This window comes from Dermacentor albipictus, chromosome 6 (genome assembly GCF_038994185.2).
Source record: "Dermacentor albipictus isolate Rhodes 1998 colony chromosome 6, USDA_Dalb.pri_finalv2, whole genome shotgun sequence".
Taxonomy (NCBI): Eukaryota; Metazoa; Arthropoda; class Arachnida; order Ixodida; family Ixodidae; genus Dermacentor; species Dermacentor albipictus.
Genome location: NC_091826.1, coordinates 45,603,079 through 45,617,740, shown reverse-complemented (window position 1 = coordinate 45,617,740; position 14,662 = coordinate 45,603,079). Strand labels below are relative to the sequence as shown.

General features: G+C 46.4%; 1 protein-coding gene across 1 annotated transcript in view; it reads left to right on the top strand.

Annotated features, from left to right (window-relative positions):
• The first annotated feature begins 88 nt into the window (after nt 1–88).
• Nucleotides 89–14,662, top strand: part of LOC139061017 (uncharacterized) — a 57,135-nt gene continuing 42,561 nt past the window's right edge. Inside the window, exons 1-2 of the mRNA XM_070540432.1 lie at nt 89–294; nt 12,841–12,926. Coding sequence (XP_070396533.1) covers nt 12,854–12,926 — 73 coding nt within the window. The 5' untranslated portion in view covers nt 89–294; nt 12,841–12,853. The remainder of the gene's footprint in view (nt 295–12,840; nt 12,927–14,662) is intronic.

The following is a 14,662-nucleotide window of genomic DNA, read 5'->3' as shown; positions in this document are numbered from 1 at the left end:
TATCTCCGCGCCGAGCCGAACATACACGATCTCGCGCGGGAGATATCGGCGATGCGGAGACAATGGAGCGATGATCGGTGGGGGGTGGGCGTGCTTTTGTCGGTTGATCCTTGGGGAGGCTGCAGCAGTCCGGTGGCCCTGGACTCGGCGTGCTGACTCTGCCGGTTGACATCTCCGCGTGTGTTCGGAGACCGATTCACTCCCTGGTTATAACACCGTGGTCGTACCCGCCCGTCGCGAACGCAAGGCACGCGGGGATCTCCGGCTTCCTTGGGCGTGACGCCTGACGCGTTGGTGAGTACACGCAATGCATGCCGGTGTATGTACTATACTCACGCATTCGCGTGATCTCGACGTTTGAAGTTCATTAAGACAATAGGTGTAATACAGTATAGATATATGCAGGAGGAAGTCCCGAAGTCAGAGACTGTAATGGAACCTCCTGTAAAAAGTATATGAAGGAGCGTAAGGAACAGTTGCAGCAATTAATGTGAAAAAGAGTAAAAGGTAACCAAGCATACTATTTATTAAGGACTGTACTATTATTAACTGTGTGAGCTAAATACCGATACGTTGAGTACATGGAACAATCTGCTAATATGTATAAAATACGAGAATACGTAATATCGTATGTCGGGTGTCCCACGTAACTTGAGCCAAACATCAAAAATATGCAAGCGCCACGTACCTGGACAGAACCAGGGTAATGTTGTTTGCCGTCGCTTGGATATACTCAGAGTATTTTTGCATTCCGCCTAATCACATAGTTAGCCCTAAATAATTAATAAACTTCTCAAACATTATAATTAGATGCAAAGTGCCAATGAGAAAATTGTAGAGCAGCATGAAAAACTCCCGATACAGCTTTCTGTTGCTCAATACGTGCTGGAATGCAAAAATATCGTACCTCGGGTGCACGCAGGAGAACGCCATGGTTGGCCAACGTTTATCCCCAGCTCTCCCCCACGATATGCTTCGTAGACCACTGCGATGTTTCGAGACGTTAGACTCGACAGTTTCTTATTATTTTCTGTCATAAAAACGAAAATAAAACAAAGAACTCGTAATCACCCTGTAATGACGACAGCTTCCCTGTTTCACGTAATAGGTAACAATAATAAAAATAATTGTAAGATAAGGAACAACGTGATATGTTCGAAAATATCTAAAGCACACAGCCATATTACTAACAGCCATACGCAACTACTAACATACTAACAGCCATACGCAGCTATACGCAAACTAACATAAAGGGATGGAAGTTAAAGACAAGTTTCACCACACTGAGTTCTTCCATACACGGGTATGCAGAGTTCTAAACAGATGCGTTAGCATGTGAATAGGTGAGACAGATACACATATATTAAACAATGAACGCACAAGACCGATAATTTATTACAGCCTTAATTGGTATTTAAAGAACGGGCGAAAATTGTCATCTACTCGAGGGTAGCATGCACTGTAAAAATTGCTACAGTAAATGACAGGAAATATCTTGGCAGCTTTATTTTCAAGTATTTAGCCGTCAAAATGACGGCAGGCCGTTATTTTGTAATGTGTACACTACGACGTACTGCACACGGCAGCCAATCAAATCAAGTTATCATCACGATCAATTTTTTTTTTCATGTGGTATTGGTGACTCTCCCCTTCTCTCCTTGTTCGTGGCGATAGAAACATCCCGTCAGAATGAAGCCGATGGTTTGTCAAAAATGATTTTAAAAAACTGACTGTTGAAATGACGGTTGCTATTCAAAGTGCGAGGCTGATATAGTAAAAAAGAAAAAAAGAAAACATATTTTTCGGAAAGCCAGCTTCTAGTCTAAGGAGCATTCATCCTGGTCCGGGCATCGACCCCAAGACTGACGTCTTGCCGAGACAGTGACTCTACCATCTCAGCTAACCAGGAGCTTCATCAACATCCTCCACTTTGCTGTTTTTGTCTACTGCCAGGATGAAAGGCCTATCCCAGCTATCTCCAGTTATTAGCCTCGTCTTGCGCTAGCTAATTCCAACTTGTGCCTGTAAATTTCCTAATTTCATCACGTCACCCAATTTTATGCCGTCCTCGACTACGCTTCCTTTTCCATTGGCACACATTCTGCGACTCTAATGGCCCACCGATTATCTGCCCTACGCAATATATGTCTTGCTCAGCTCCATCTTTTTCCCTTCTTAATGTCTACTACAATATCGGCTACCCCCGTTCGATGCAAATGTACAAAACGCTCGTATGCTTAGATTTGAATCCACGTTGTGAAGAACCTCTCGAGGTCGAACTTTAATCCGGGGTCGCCCATTAACGCACTAATCGTATCGTGGTTTTGCCCCGTAAAGAATTAAAAGAACACACCCAGAATTTAAGTTTAACCAACCCAACGTACGACAAGGTTCTACTTGCACGAATAACAATCATGCCACTCGCGCGGAATTTCTTGGGCCGCATAATGGGCGACGTTATATTGGTTAGAAAGAGCGAAAAGGGAGCCTTTTTTTTTTTACACAGTCTCGCTTTTTGCCATCGAAAATGGCCGACAACGCAAACGTGTGATAACTGCGGTAAGCGAGGACAGCCTTGATCAGGTTGCGTGAATGTCCTCGCTACAGAGTATACACAAGGATGATAGCTCGCGACTGCTTCAGCTCGCGTTGATCAAAGACCACTGCTGGAACAACAAACCATTTCGGAAACGCCAACCTCATACGCCATCGCAGCAATGGGCAACGTAAGCACCGCTAAAATCCTTGAGAAAAACAGCAAAACCTGCAGAAACGGGTTTGGTCGGCGGGGGTATTCATTGCGCACCACGTGATTCCGAGCTGCGATATTGTGCGATCGACGATCGTGATCTGCTGGATTTCTGTGTCTGCGCTGTCTGTCTCTCTGCAGTTTCTTCTTATCTTTCTACCTCCCTCTCCCCCCTTCACCAGTGTAGGGTAGCAAACCGAATTTTGTGTCCTGGTTAATCTTCCCGCATTTTCATCTATCTATCTATCTATCTATCTATCTATCTATCTATCTATCTATCTATCTATCTATCTATCTATCTATCTATCTATCTATCTATCTATCTATCTATCTATCTATCTATCTATTTCTAGTCTAGTCTAATTTCCGGAGCCGAATTCACAAAGGCATTGATTCGTTAGCAACACTTACCTTTAACGGCTGCCTTCACTAATTAAGTTGGCAATCGGAATCGACTAGCACCAGTTCTTGAGAACACGCTTCGTGAACAGGAGTCCCAGCCCAGGCGAAGAACCGGAGCACGCAATTTCGCCAGAGAATACGGACGTCTCTTTCCCACGGTGTAAATTAAAGAAAGTAAAGAACGAACGTACAAAGAAAGTAGAGAAGAAAGAATTAGAATGTAAAGAAACACCAACAATCTCGGCTGGTCGACATCGGAGCGCTCAGAAAGCGTTCGTCCCGTTCATTCCGAGCGCCGTGCACACCTCCGAGCTGGCATAGCGTGACCAAGATCCGACAGAATCTCGGTCACGTGGCCGCCCCGATCGCCCTGGGAGCCGCCGAACGTTCAACTGTGGCAGGGTTTATCTGGCCCCCGTTCTCTACATAGGGCTTCGTATCGCTGCAAACAAATTTATAGCGCGGCAGAAACCAGTCGATTGCGCTATATAGTTCAGCTTAGGCCGGTAAATGAGTATTCTTTGAAAACCTATTTGGCTTACTTTCGCTGGAGAAAGACCGCCGATCACTGCGGGAAACGATATTTGCCGAAATTCGATTTGTCGCATTTCGCGCCGACATCCCATGTAGCGCCTGCACGCCGGTGCAACGTTAACGTATGTAAATATATTTTTCTCATTTTTGCGGACCGTCTTCGAAACTTCTCGCACCTTCTCTCGAAAGTTATCGTGACTCACTTGGTCGACTCTTTGGTTCGTCCAGGATGCAAGGCATGTTCTTCTTCACCGGTAACAAACAATTCTATTGCGCCCGAGTGGCGCCGTCAGAATATACGTTACGTCACGGTGGGCGAATGCGAGAGATTGCCGGTGGAGTCGCCACCAGACTTCCCTGTTTGTTTCTTTTTTGGCTTACCAAGCCTTTTCTGACTTACCTAGAGTGGCCGGTTTGCTATTGCAGAAGAGTAATTTACTGACACAGAGTCTTCTTTAGTGTCACTTTGTAAACATTGGGATACGTTGTCGGCAATATTGCCTCGGTATATGGCTCTTCTTTTATAACTGCAGCTGTCGGACTGCACAGAACATAATGGCAACTGACCTAGCCAAGAAACATTCAGCTTGCATTTACTGAAGGTTGACGAGAAGTATATACAAGTCAACATTCGCGAGCATTGCTTTGTCACCTGCGTCCCTTGACAGGTTGGGGTCGCTGACGTTAATGCGGTTCTTGAGTTCCTCCCTGGCTCTTAGCCGTTTTGCCCGAGCTTCTTGAAGATAAGAACTTCCTCAATCGTATCTTGCCACCACTCCTTAGGCCAACGTCATTTTCTCTTGCCGCTGAGAATCAGTCTGCATTGTTTTCTTGCTGACTTCGCTGTCGTCTGTTCTCGTCACGTGACCAAACCGTCAGCATCTACTCTAGATAACTAGGCCTGCAATGTTTACGGCTTCTGGTTGCTCATTGGGACGTGTAGCCACCCGCAAGTCTGTCTTCTCTCGTCTGTCTAATTATTCATCTCCGAATTTGCGATTTAAATTACTTGGGTCTTCCGAGCGTAAGACGTCGTCACCAATTATAGTCTTGGTTCTGTACTGTAAACGCTGGCCGTACAGCTATAGGTGTTCTGTGGTAACACTGTTTTGTAAGCACGGTCTTTTAAATCGCGGTGTGCAACCGGCTAACGACCAGAAAAAACCAGGAACACAAAGATAATTTTACTTTTCGCCAAAATAATTTTTTCTTCAGTCAGAAATTAATCGGCATGGATTTCCGTACCAACGTAAATGTCACACCCTGTCGTCACTTTTTCGTTCTTTTGAATCGTATATAGTTCATTGCCGGCACCGTTCGGTTTCCAAAGTGTATCGCCTCATCAGGTCGTCGACTTGCGCCTTTGCGAAAACAGAAACTGTAGTAAAAGAAAACCCTCTCTTCATTTCTATCGAACGTTATAATTTCTTTTTCGCTAAGCATGAAAATAGATATTACCTTTTTTTGCTTCATTTGGGGTCCACCACAAGGTGAGCAATGTATACTACCGGCGACTTCACAAATAGCTACGATACCCTACTCTGGTTTCGCAGAAACTGCTTTCTTTATTTCTTAATTTGCGGTAGGTAGCTGTACTGAAGTTGGAAGTGGTCGTGAAAAAAAAAGGTACAAAAATAACCGCCCGAGCACTTCGTACAGATGGTTAACCTGCGAAGCTGGAACGTGCGGCCCCGGTGTTTATCACTGGGTAAATTCCGACGGTTCATTAAACGACGGCCTGGTAGGCTGCCGGATCCTCGGTACGCAGTTGCTGCTTGCGCTCGGCTGCACGAGCCTGTTCTTGTGCCCGGGCTGCGGCATCGGCACGGCGTAGACGAGCTCGTTCCCGGTTCTGCTCGCGCCGTTGCTGATCGAAAGCTGCCTGCTCCTCAGGAGTACGTATGACGCGTGGCCTACCCGTTTCGTAGCCGGAGAGAAACTGCTGCGCGCACGCTCGGCTCCGACGGAGAGCAACGACGTCGCTACTGGCACAGCTAACCCGACACCACCTAGATAGCCCAAGGCCTTTTCACTCCGATTCGTGACGTCATGTTACCTGGCCCTACTGCCACAGAATCTAATGGGGATGCGCCCGAGTAGGCAACAGTGATTTCGACGTCACCGCTTTTGTCACGCCAGCCTTGTCAATTGAAATTGCGGGCTAGGTAGCGTGACGTCATGGATCACAGTAAACAGGCCTTCTGCTATCTAGGCGGTGTTGCCTAATCGCGCGCCTCTTATTCTCCTCCTTTTTTTTTCGCGCATGCGCAGGGGGTTGCGCCGGATGAGTTTTCGACGTACAGGCGACCGACAGACGGACGAATCGGCTAGCCATATACAGCTTCGCTGTAGAAGACTATAAGCGGCCAAAGTATTCATTTAGTGATGCTATGTAGTGATCGAACAATTAAGGGATGACCCTGGAGTCTTTCTTTTCTTTTCGATAAGAGGACGTGCCTTCGTCAATGCAACAGCTGCTTTACTTGGCAGTGCTTATTATGATAACTCAATCTCCTTCCCCACGCCTCCTCCTTCCCAATGGGGTAAAGGGGTTAGGAGACAAAATTAAGTTACGGTATTGTTGCACGGTGTGGCTATAAATTTATGCCACCGAAGTTGTTTATAGAAATAAGCAAGTAAATCCAACTGCGCAAGGCGAGGTTATCCTGCCCCTCCCCTCCCCCCCCCCTCCCACCAATTTTCACTGTCCCATATTGTGTTGCGGAACAGTGGGTTTAATAATTTTAATAATTGGATAGCGCGTAGCCTGCAGTTAAACTCAATTGCAACTTTATTATCAGCGTGACACGCATATGCCGTGAGTTCCAAGCCCCGGCGGTGGCCTGTTGCACCTCATCAACGTTTATCCTTATAGAGCTCTAATTAAATAAATCCTACAGATTGCGAAAGTAAAATCGAACAATACGTTCCCCTTTTCAAGTTAGGAGACGACGATTCGCGCGAACTTTCGATTACTACTTCAACCCGCCGCTGCGGCGTAGTGGCTTTGCCGTTGGGATGCTAAGCTCACGTGCGCGGGATCATACCCCGACTGCATTTCGATGAGAGCAAAAAAAAATGAAAAGAGCAAAAAAGGTAGTCAAAATTATTCAGGAGTACTCCCCCCCCACTAGGGCGTGTCTCGTAATCGTGTCGTGGTTTGGGCAAGTGAACATTCTGATGGTTTTACTTTTTTTACCCCCATCTTACTTCACTGTACTGTTGGCTTCACTGGCGAGCACGGTGTACCGACCCTCTATCCACCTACCGCGTCCCTCTTCGGCACAATGTAGATAAGGAAACAAAAGAGACGAGATATCTCAGCCGCGGATACATAACCGCGGGGCCGTCAATGCCGCGTCTTGCCTCACCGTTTCTGTTCCGATTAGAACTTTTCCGATTAGCTCCGCGTGCATTGGAGCCGCTCTTTTGTTTTACGCTTCGGGGCCGCTCCCGAGGCGTAACGCGTGACAGGATGGCGTTGGAGCCTACGTCATCAAACCTCGTCTTAACATTGCAGCTTACGTCTGCAACAGGCTGAAATACGTCTAACCTGTTTCTTTTTTTTTTATCTCCTGCTTTTGCCGCCGTATTTGCGGCCCAAAGAAAAGAGCTCTGCGAATTTCGTTTCGTCGAACTGGATTGAGTCGACGCAGCCCTGTCGCACTTTCCGCTACAGGGCCTCGGCACCAGGCTTGCAGTCGCAGGAATCGAAAATTAAAACAGTGAGCATGAAATGTTAGTAGTAATGTGTGTTTCTTATCACCGACGGTTTCGTTCTCTTTTCGGCTGTACCCGCCGTGGTGGCGCATCGTAGCTTAACAGACAGGAAAAGAACGGTGGGTGGATCAGAGAGGAAACGGCGATAGCCGATATTCTTGTCGACATTAAGAGGCAAAAAAAAAGACAAAAAGAAAGATGGAGCTTGGCAGGCAGTGTAATGCGTTGGACAGATAACCGGTGGACAATTAGAGTTACAGAATGGGTGGCCAGGGAAGGGAAGCGCAGTCAAGGACGGCAGAAGAAAGTAGGTGGGGTGATGAAATTAGGAAATGTGCAGGCGCAATGGCTGGAATCGGCTAGCGCAAGACAAGGGTAATAGGAGATAGCTGGGAGAGGCCTTCGTCCTGTAGTCGAAATAATAATGGGCTGATGACGGTGATGACCACAACGACGACGACGATGTTGTTGTTGTTGATGATGATGATGATGATGCCAAAACAACGATCCGACTGTGACGCAATCAGCAGTCCCCCACAACGGCTTAAGTTTCACCGCCTTTAACGGGCACCTAACTCAACCTACACGAACATTTCTATTTTTCTTTTCATTTCGCCCCCCCATCAATATGCGGCCGCTGTCGCCGGAATCGAACCCTCTACCTCAAGCTCAACAGCGCGACGCCAGAGACAGCGAGCTATGGCGGCGGGTCGTTCTGAAAAAGAAATTTTAAAAAATAAAGCGACTTTTGCATAAGTTTTCTTTCGCTAACTTCTGTTGAGTAGACGCAGCCCTACTGCTATTGCCCCCTAAAGCCTCGGTATACAGGGCTTCTGTCGTGGGAAAGATTGCGAGTCATTTACGAGTATCTCTGCGAAACAAGAATGCCGTCGCGTTATTGTTTTTCCTATTAGGCTCAATGTGTGTCGCTTATCGCCGACACCTTCGCTCTCTTTCCCGCTGTACCCGCCGTGGGGCGTGTGGTGGCTTTGGTGTAGCCCTACTAAGCCCGACGGCGCGGGATCGAATCCCGCGGCCGCATTTCGATGACGGCGAAAAAAAAAAAAAAGACCCCTAGGACCGTCCCGTGAAGGAGCGGAAAGGCATGACCTCTACGTTCCCACATGGGACTAGCCAACGGCTGTGTAGGGACCTGCAGGCCCCCTCTTAGCTCCTCGGGACCCCAATAAAGTCGTTTGCTACTACTGCTACTACTACCCTAGGACGGTGCATTAGGTGCACGTCAAGCAACTCCACGTGGTCGGAATGAACCCGGAGTTCCCCACCACGGCGTGCCTCATAATCATACCGTATTTTTGCCACGTAAAACCCGAGTTCGTTTTTTTATTTATTCTACAATTCGTCTAAAAATATTAAACTCAATGAATGAATGAATGAATGAATGAATGAATGAATGAATGAATGAATGAATGAATGAATGAATGAATGAATGAATGAATGATGTTCTTCACGTCCCAAATTGAATTCATTCCGAAATGACGTTGCTACGTCCAGAACGTTGAGAGGGACTGAATATCGACAGTGCGAGTGCAAGACACTTTATCGGGAGGAACGGCCAGTAAACAGGCACGTTCTTTTCGGTAAGACAGAGCTTTTTATACATGCATGAAGCTTTAATAAGCTCGTCTGCGTAAACGCCTTCCGCAACTCCAACTAGCACCACAAATGTATTCGTACTTCTACAAATGCACATAACCACAACCTTTAATATATGCACATTTTCACATTCAAAAGCAGAGTCCATTATGTTGCCTGTTCCAATTCTTGATTCCTTTGTAAACAGCGTTCAATCTATTGAACTCTCAGCATGAAATTATGACGTCGTTAATAATTATCGAAAATTATTGCGCTATCCTTGTAGAAAAAAAAAAAGAAAGCTGCCAATGTACCCGCTTTTGCACGGGATGTGATTGGTCTGTGGCACGTTCGAGAAACAACACATTAAAAAAACTGGCTGTGGCTTAGCTAAGGTTAAGCCCAGGATGCGAAGCATACTAGCCTTTATTTTAGCGCGACAGCGTTAAGGAGCTCGTGTCGCAGAAAAGCCGGTGTCGTCGGCGTCGGCTCAGGCGTGCGTCGTTTGCTCAGGCGCACATTTCGTTGTCGCGCCGAACGCTGCGTTGCTCGACGCTCACCGCGTCCGATGCGGGGCGCGTAGTCGCTGCGCCGTAGCAAAGCCACCTAGAAACAGTCTCTGTAGCACGCCGCAACCTTCGCTTCTCATTCCAACGAGCAGCTCTGTCTCCAGGAGGCATCTCACCTCGCGAGTGTCTAGCAGAGGCAAGCGCACCTGCTTATATACCGCCGCGACGCCGCGAGCGAAGGCGCGAGTTGGAGCCCCGTTTCTCCTTTGTCGTGACGTCACGGTGTCACGTGGTCAGCCTTGAAGGCGACACCGCGAGCGACGGCGCGAGTTGGAGCCCCGTTTCTCCTCTGTCGTGACGTCACGGTGTCACGTGGTATTGAAGGCGACACCGCCGCGCCTGAGGAGCTGGGTTGAGCTCTAGTAATATGCTTCGCATAAAAAGCACACACACATCGCTATGCAAACGCTAGCCATTCATACTGTGCAGAGGTCGCGCTAAAAGAGGAGGATCGATCGAGGCACACAAATGCCCGTGAGGGAGCGCCATCTGCCTGTCTTTGTGTGCCTCACTCGGTCGTCCTTTTCTATGGCGTAGCCCCTGTACAGTATGAAGTGTACCATCTCGCTACAGAAGCAGTACGCCTAAGTGCTCCCGATTTGCCGTTGTTGTTTCTGTGGCCTCCAAACATGGCTCTTGCCTACTACGTGGGAGTTTGGTTAAAAATCGGTGGGTTTCAACGCACAGAAAGTTATAGGAACTGTAATGCATAATTAGTAAATCGGAAAATTTTTGGAAGAAATCCAAAACGGATGAATATATTGTTACAATTAAGAAGAAAAAAAAATAAGAAGGTTGCCTGAACGACTTAGGCTGAAAGAAATTTAGAAGAGCAATACGGATTGTAACGAAAACTGTGAGCAGCGTGGTGGCCGTTGTGTATCTAGAACAATATCGCACAAAGCGTCAAAAAAAAAGAAAACGTCCTTGCGGTTGACACCCAGAACTGAAGCTCCGAGGGAGAGCAGAACCAAAGCAATTAAGTTTAATCCAACTTTACGAATCGGATCTTCAACTAACCGTTTCCTTTGTACCGTGATCCGACAGCGTAATTATAAAACATAGTGATCGACAGGTTCCATTTCCTCGCAAAAATGGCATAGCTAACGGAGAGATTACCAGATGGGACCTCTGTAAATATAGGTTTAGCGAGGGGGGTGGGGGGCGGCAACGCAGTCTTGTAATGAATACCTCAAAAGATCGCGATGGGCACCATTCATTTTTCTAGGAAAATCCATGATGTCGGAAGTCTGTCAAGGACGTTATTAGTGTTTCTTCGCTCCCCTTTCTTCTTCTTCTGTTTTTTTTTCTTTCTCTGCCGCTGTGTAGCAAAAAAAAATATGCGTGGTCACTGACTCCCCTCGAAGCAGCAGCGTGAATCAGTCGATCGTGTGTGGCCATACTGCGCTGTGTCGTGAAATATTTCTAGCGAGCAAGAAGCAATGAGACGCGCAGAGATAGGGGCAGCGGTGGAATCCAGACTCGCATTGCCTTTGGAGAGGGACGGCGCCGAGAAAAAAAAAAGGGTGGGGTGGTGGCAGAAACCGTCGAAGTTGTTTGTCAAAGTCAGCGATAGCTTTCTCGTGTGAACTTCTGCACATCCCCGTGCAATACGCGAATCAAGAAACCTCGTGGACACATCAGCAGACACTCGAAGTGACAATCTCGCTGCTTAACACAATACCACGGCACAGTACACACCTTGCAGTGATTGCACACCAGTTGAGACTGACTGTATCCTGCCTGCAACTTCGTTACAACGGCCATCAATCAAGCTACCACACTCGATGCGGATGGGGCGCTGCGTCGCAACATCATCATCATCATCATCATCTAATCTCATCATCATCATCATCAGTAGCAGCAGCAGCCTGGCTACGTCCACTGCATGACAAAGGCCTTTCCCATACTTCTCCAACTACCCAAGTGTCGTTAATATCCAAGTTTACGAATCGGAGCTTCAACTAACCGTTTCACATTTGTACTATGATCCGACGGCAGAATCATAAAACATAGTGATCGACAGACATTATTATTACATGAATGACTTGCCACAAAATATAATTACGAACGTAAGTCTCTGTGCTCATGATTGCGCCCTCTACCAGAATATTAACTCCCCCGAAGACCATAGTGTTCTTAGCGACGCATTCTCATACTTCTACTCATGGTGTAACACCTGACACATGAGTATAAACTTCGCCAAAACCGTTTCAATGACATTCACTAGCCGTTTAACTCCTTCCGTTTTCTCGTACGCTTTCAAAAACTCCTTTCTACTAAAAGTACCCCAGTATAAGTACCTCGGACTCTTATTATCTCACAACTTATCCTGGAGCAAGCATATTGAAGTAATATGTACTAAATCACTTTAAAGAAACTCGGCTATCTTCGTGTGACTCCGCAAGAAACTAAACTGCTACGATACGAAACACTAATCCGCCCAATCATTGAATATGCATCTATAGTTTGGAATCCTTTTCATAAAAGCGATACTAACAAGACTGAGTCAGTACAAAACAAACAAAGCCGTTCGTTTTTTCTACCGTAACTAGGGCAGGAATTTTTCACCTTCTGCTAACCTGTCTAATCTCAACTTAACCACTCTGGTAGCTCGTCGCCACAAAGAAAGCGCAAAGATCCTGCACACCTTAATTAACTTTGGAACGCTGTGCCCACTTAGATAAATACTTTCGATTTGCTGAACCTTCCCCGCATACGTAGCCCTCACAACCTAAATCTTTTGCCATTGCGATCTAGAACTGACACGTATAAACACAGTTTTTCCCCCCTCAACGACTGAACGTTTGAATGCATTGCTCGGAAATGTTCGTTCATTGCCCCTGACCAACTTTCTGTCTACAATCGACATATGACGTTATCACCACTTCTGCTATAGCCCAAGATTGGCAGCAGTATGCAAATTAACTAATTAATTAATTAATTAATTAATTTAAGGCTACAATAATACTCCCTCGTGTCACCTCGACACATCCATTTTCGGTGATGGGCCAAGAGCGGACGCGAGCCAACACCAGGTACACGCAGTGTCGAAGTTGTCTGTTAGCAGCACATATCCACGAAACGCAAACGCATCGCTTGTGCACCTTTCAGTGGTAGAAAGCAAAATATATATTTATATTACGCGTCGTGGCCACAAGCTTGCACAAGGTCGTACATAAGCGTATCTATTCGAATGCTCCAGATGACGTTCATTCCAAGAATGTGGAGGATACACATATTTTGTCTTCTTTTTTCGATTTCTCATAGGTATACAGTCAAGATGCAGCGGTTATGGATCACGGCAACATTATGCTTGACACTCACCAGTCTCGCCACCTTCGCACAAAATCCGAGTAAGTGTTAATAAAATTTCGTCCTCTCCTACCAGCGCCCACAACTGGGCCATAGGCGATTGTAAAATAAAGTGATTTCCCTCTGTGTGAGTTGCATCACGTGGTTCAAAAGAAGTACCAAGTTCTAATTTCTGAGAAAATTTTTACCTTATGCTTTTGACTGCTGATAATTTTTTTTTCATTTGCTTTCGTGTTGGTAAGCTACAAAGAAGAAAAAAACGGGAAATGGGGATGAAGTTTAAGAACTAGCATCTCAAGACAGCGCGAGAATGTGCCATTGTCCGTTCGGAACTAGGTGATATATTTTTGTCAAAACAGTTTCTTTCGAGTATTGATTGCAGCGAACAAATTACTCTCACAAGAAGCCCGAACAAACACACGAGCTATATTTGCGGACAACTTTCTGTGGCACTCAAGATAAAGCTACATGCGGAGGCATTGCGGGCACAAGTAAGAGCGCTCCTGGAAAAAGTCCCACATTCTTATCTTTGTTTGGTTAGGCCGGGGAAGACATAAACATAAACACCTGATATACAACCCCAAAATAAGACGAAGTACGCAGTTCAGTGTTAATAAGGCTTGCTTGTGTTGTATTTTTCCGCGATTTGGCTAAATGAGAAAACCGTCACACGTTGAAGATGCGCAGTTTCGGCGTCTGCTCCAAGAAGCCGAAAGCGCTGCCCAGCGCTGCCGGACTACTTGGCGCAGTAACACATGTGCGCAAACTCAGCCCGCGCAGCTTTCCCTTCACGGCAACGCACACTCACCTGCAGGGCGACGCAAAACATATACACGTGGTAGTGGTGGTGAATACGAAACATCACGGCGACGGCGACGGCGATAATTCGCCTGGAATGTCCATGTCATTGCTTTCGCAATGCAATTAGAGATGTTAGAGAACGCTGCAATGTTCGAGTCAGATTGAATACGAGTATTCAATGAAAACAGCCACCGAATCGTATATCGAATATCTCCTCATTTCTAAATAGAATAACGTATCGCACATGAAATTCGCCCGGTGCCTTCTTAGTCATAAAAGTTAGGTTTATAGACATTATTTGACACGTGTAACACTGTTGGCAAGTGGACGCCCGGATAACTGATCGAGGAGCTCGTAAATGAGTAACAACCTCGTTGAGTTATCTGGGGCGCCACAGCAATGGCGGCGATGAAACCGCATGTTAACAGATGCAAGTGCAGTGTCGTGCTTGTTGTAGGTGCGAAGCGTGATAGTATACAGCACAGCACATATTACCTACAATATGATGCAAACTTGGTGAGAGTGGCCAGAAATATAAACTAAAAACAATGAATTCGCATATAAGTTACGTGAAAGCGAAGCATTCTTTTTTAAATCGAATGACACAGAATGATTCTTCTGAAGTCGCCCCTAACTGCCCCCTATGCGTTCGCTCAGGAACTGGAGCCTCTGCGCAGCAGCCACCGCTCTGCTGCAGCGGAAGCAGCGTGCAGACGCTGGCAAAAATCAGTGACGTCACGGCGAAGTGGTGCGGAAAGTTCACAGCGGCGTCGCCACCTGTACCTCGTACTTGCGTATTTCATTACTTACTAAGCCTCTTGTGGCCGCGAGAATGACAGTTTTTATATTACAGAAGTGTAACTTACTAACGCAGGCTAACTCGATGTCCATCTGTAGCGTCCGCTTATCGAAGAGAAAAAAAATACATTAAGCTGTATCAGTTAATTACGCTGTTTCAATATCGAAGAAAGTAACT